The sequence below is a fragment of the Trypanosoma conorhini genome, assembly GCF_003719485.1.
Source record: "Trypanosoma conorhini strain 025E chromosome Unknown Tco_14.4_contig_01123, whole genome shotgun sequence".
In the NCBI taxonomy this organism is placed as follows: Eukaryota; Euglenozoa; class Kinetoplastea; order Trypanosomatida; family Trypanosomatidae; genus Trypanosoma; species Trypanosoma conorhini.
The window spans coordinates 1,298-3,267 of NW_021705191.1; the positions used below are offsets into that span (position 1 = coordinate 1,298).

The 1,970-nt window shown below is 60.2% G+C and overlaps 1 protein-coding gene across 1 annotated transcript, besides 1 other annotated feature; it reads left to right on the top strand.

Moving 5' to 3' along the window:
• On the top strand, window positions 1-975 carry Tco025E_09453 (putative cytosolic malate dehydrogenase; the record flags this gene model as incomplete). Its single annotated transcript, XM_029376272.1, has 1 exon — window positions 1-975. A coding segment is annotated over one exon (975 nt), but the record flags the coding sequence as incomplete, so codon positions are not given.
• A 335-nt stretch (window positions 976-1,310) lies between these two features.
• Window positions 1,311-1,351: a microsatellite.
• The last annotated feature ends 619 nt before the right edge of the window (window positions 1,352-1,970 follow it).

Below are 1,970 nucleotides of genomic sequence, written 5' to 3' on the forward strand. Positions count from 1 at the left end.
GTGACGGGGGCGGCCGGCCAGGCTGGGTACGCGATGCTTCCTCTCATTGCCAGCGGCCGCATGTTGGGCCCCAAGCAGCGCCTCCAGCTGAACCTGCTGGACGTGGAGCCCGTCATGAGTGTTCTCGAGGGGGTCCGTGCGGAGCTCGTTGACTGCGCCTTTCCGCTGGTGGACCGTGTTCTCGCCACGCCGGATCCGAAGGTGGCCTTCGAGCAAGCCGACTTCGCCATCATGTTCGGCTCCGTCCCGCTGAAGCCCGGCATGCTGCGGAAGGACCTCCTACGGGGCAACGCCAGGCTCATCGAAGAGCAGGGCCGCGTCTTGGGCGAGGTGGCCCACCCTGACTGTCGCGTGTGCATTGTGACCAATCCCGCCAACACAATGGCCCATGTTCTGCTGAATGCCTCGAATGGGAAGCTCAAGCCGGAGAACGTGACGGCGCTGACGCGGCTGGACCAAAACCGTGCGACGGCGCTGGTGGCGGAGCGGTCCCGTGCCTTGGTGGACGACGTGAACAACTGCATCGTTTGGGGGAACCACAGCAGCACGCAGGTTCCGGACTTCAACAGCGCCACTGTGAAGGGCGTTCCTGTGCGTGAGGCGGTAAAAGACGACGCATTCCTTGACGGAGAATTTATGACAATCGTGCGGGAACGCTGGCTTGAGGTTCTCAGGCTGCGCGGTCGCTCGTCAGCTCTGTCGGCTGCGAGCGCCACCGTGGACCACGTACGCGACTGGATGCTTGGCACGCCAGAGGGGACGCATGTGTCCATGGTTGTGCGTTCCGATGGAAACCCATACGGAGTGCCGCCTGGCCTCTTCTTCTCCTTTCCTGTGACGTGCAGCGCAGGTGAGTGGCAGTTTTTCGAGAACGCCACCGTCACGCCAAAGGTGGCGGATCTCCTCGCTGCCACCACCAAGGAGCTGGCGGAGGAGCGCGCACAGGCGGAAAGTGCGAGGTTGGAGGCAGCCTGAGGTTGCCAGCGGCGGCGCGCACAGTGAAGGTCACGCAAAACGTAGAGAAGAAAACGCTCTGGGCGTGGGGGTTTGGTGGGACAGAAGGCACAAGCGAAGGCGTAACAAAGCTGTAGGTGGGGAGGGGGTGAAGCCGCAGCTGTGCGGGGAGGAAAGGCACGGGGTCGATTCCTGGGCTTTTCCGGATAAAGGCGTCATAAAAAATTAAGCTTAAACAAGACGAGTTAATGGAAGAGGTCCGTGACTGGGACGGAGGAGGCGGACGCGCGGAGTGCCCTGGGGACGCCGGGCGCGGCTCGCTTGTTTGTTTCATCGGAATTATTGTCACTTTGGCGTTGTTCCGTTTTGTTTTTGTTGTTGTGTGTGTGTTGTATTTCTCAGAACCGTTTTAACTACTGTGAGCCTGCGAGGGGGATGGCGCTGCCCGGCGTATGACCGGCGAAAACCGGCCAGGAGCGTCCTCGTTTCCCAGCCTCGTCCCGGCGCCCGGCTCGTGGCTGGGGTGAAGTTTGGACGCCCCGTCAGCTACGGGAGGCGGGTGAGGGGCCCCCCGGCGCCTCCATCATTTTCCTCCCGCTGAGTTGTTGTGAAGGTGGTGGGGCGTCCTGTTGGGCCCTCGCCCAGGTGTTGGGGCAGTCCCCATTTAAATACCGACGTGTTTTGTTGTGCCGGCAGGTCGGAATAAAGTAAGTGGTTTTTTACTATTGTTTTCATTGTTTCATTGGAAATGTAAGGCGTAGAGTATTCTGCTCTTCTGTGGGCCCTCGTTACTGTGCCCACAGCATGTGTACTTGCACGCACGTGGGCGACGTTAACTGCATAAACAACTGGTTCCCATTGAGGCAGCGGGTCTCCCTTCCACCTCCTTTTGCGTCTTTCCCGAGGGAGGCGGAGAAGTGGCGGCTGTTGTTCTTGCGCGTGGCGGTTTTGGGCCGTCCCCGCCTCTCCTCATGCGGATGCCGTTGTGATTTTTTGTTTTTCTTTTCATGGAGGTT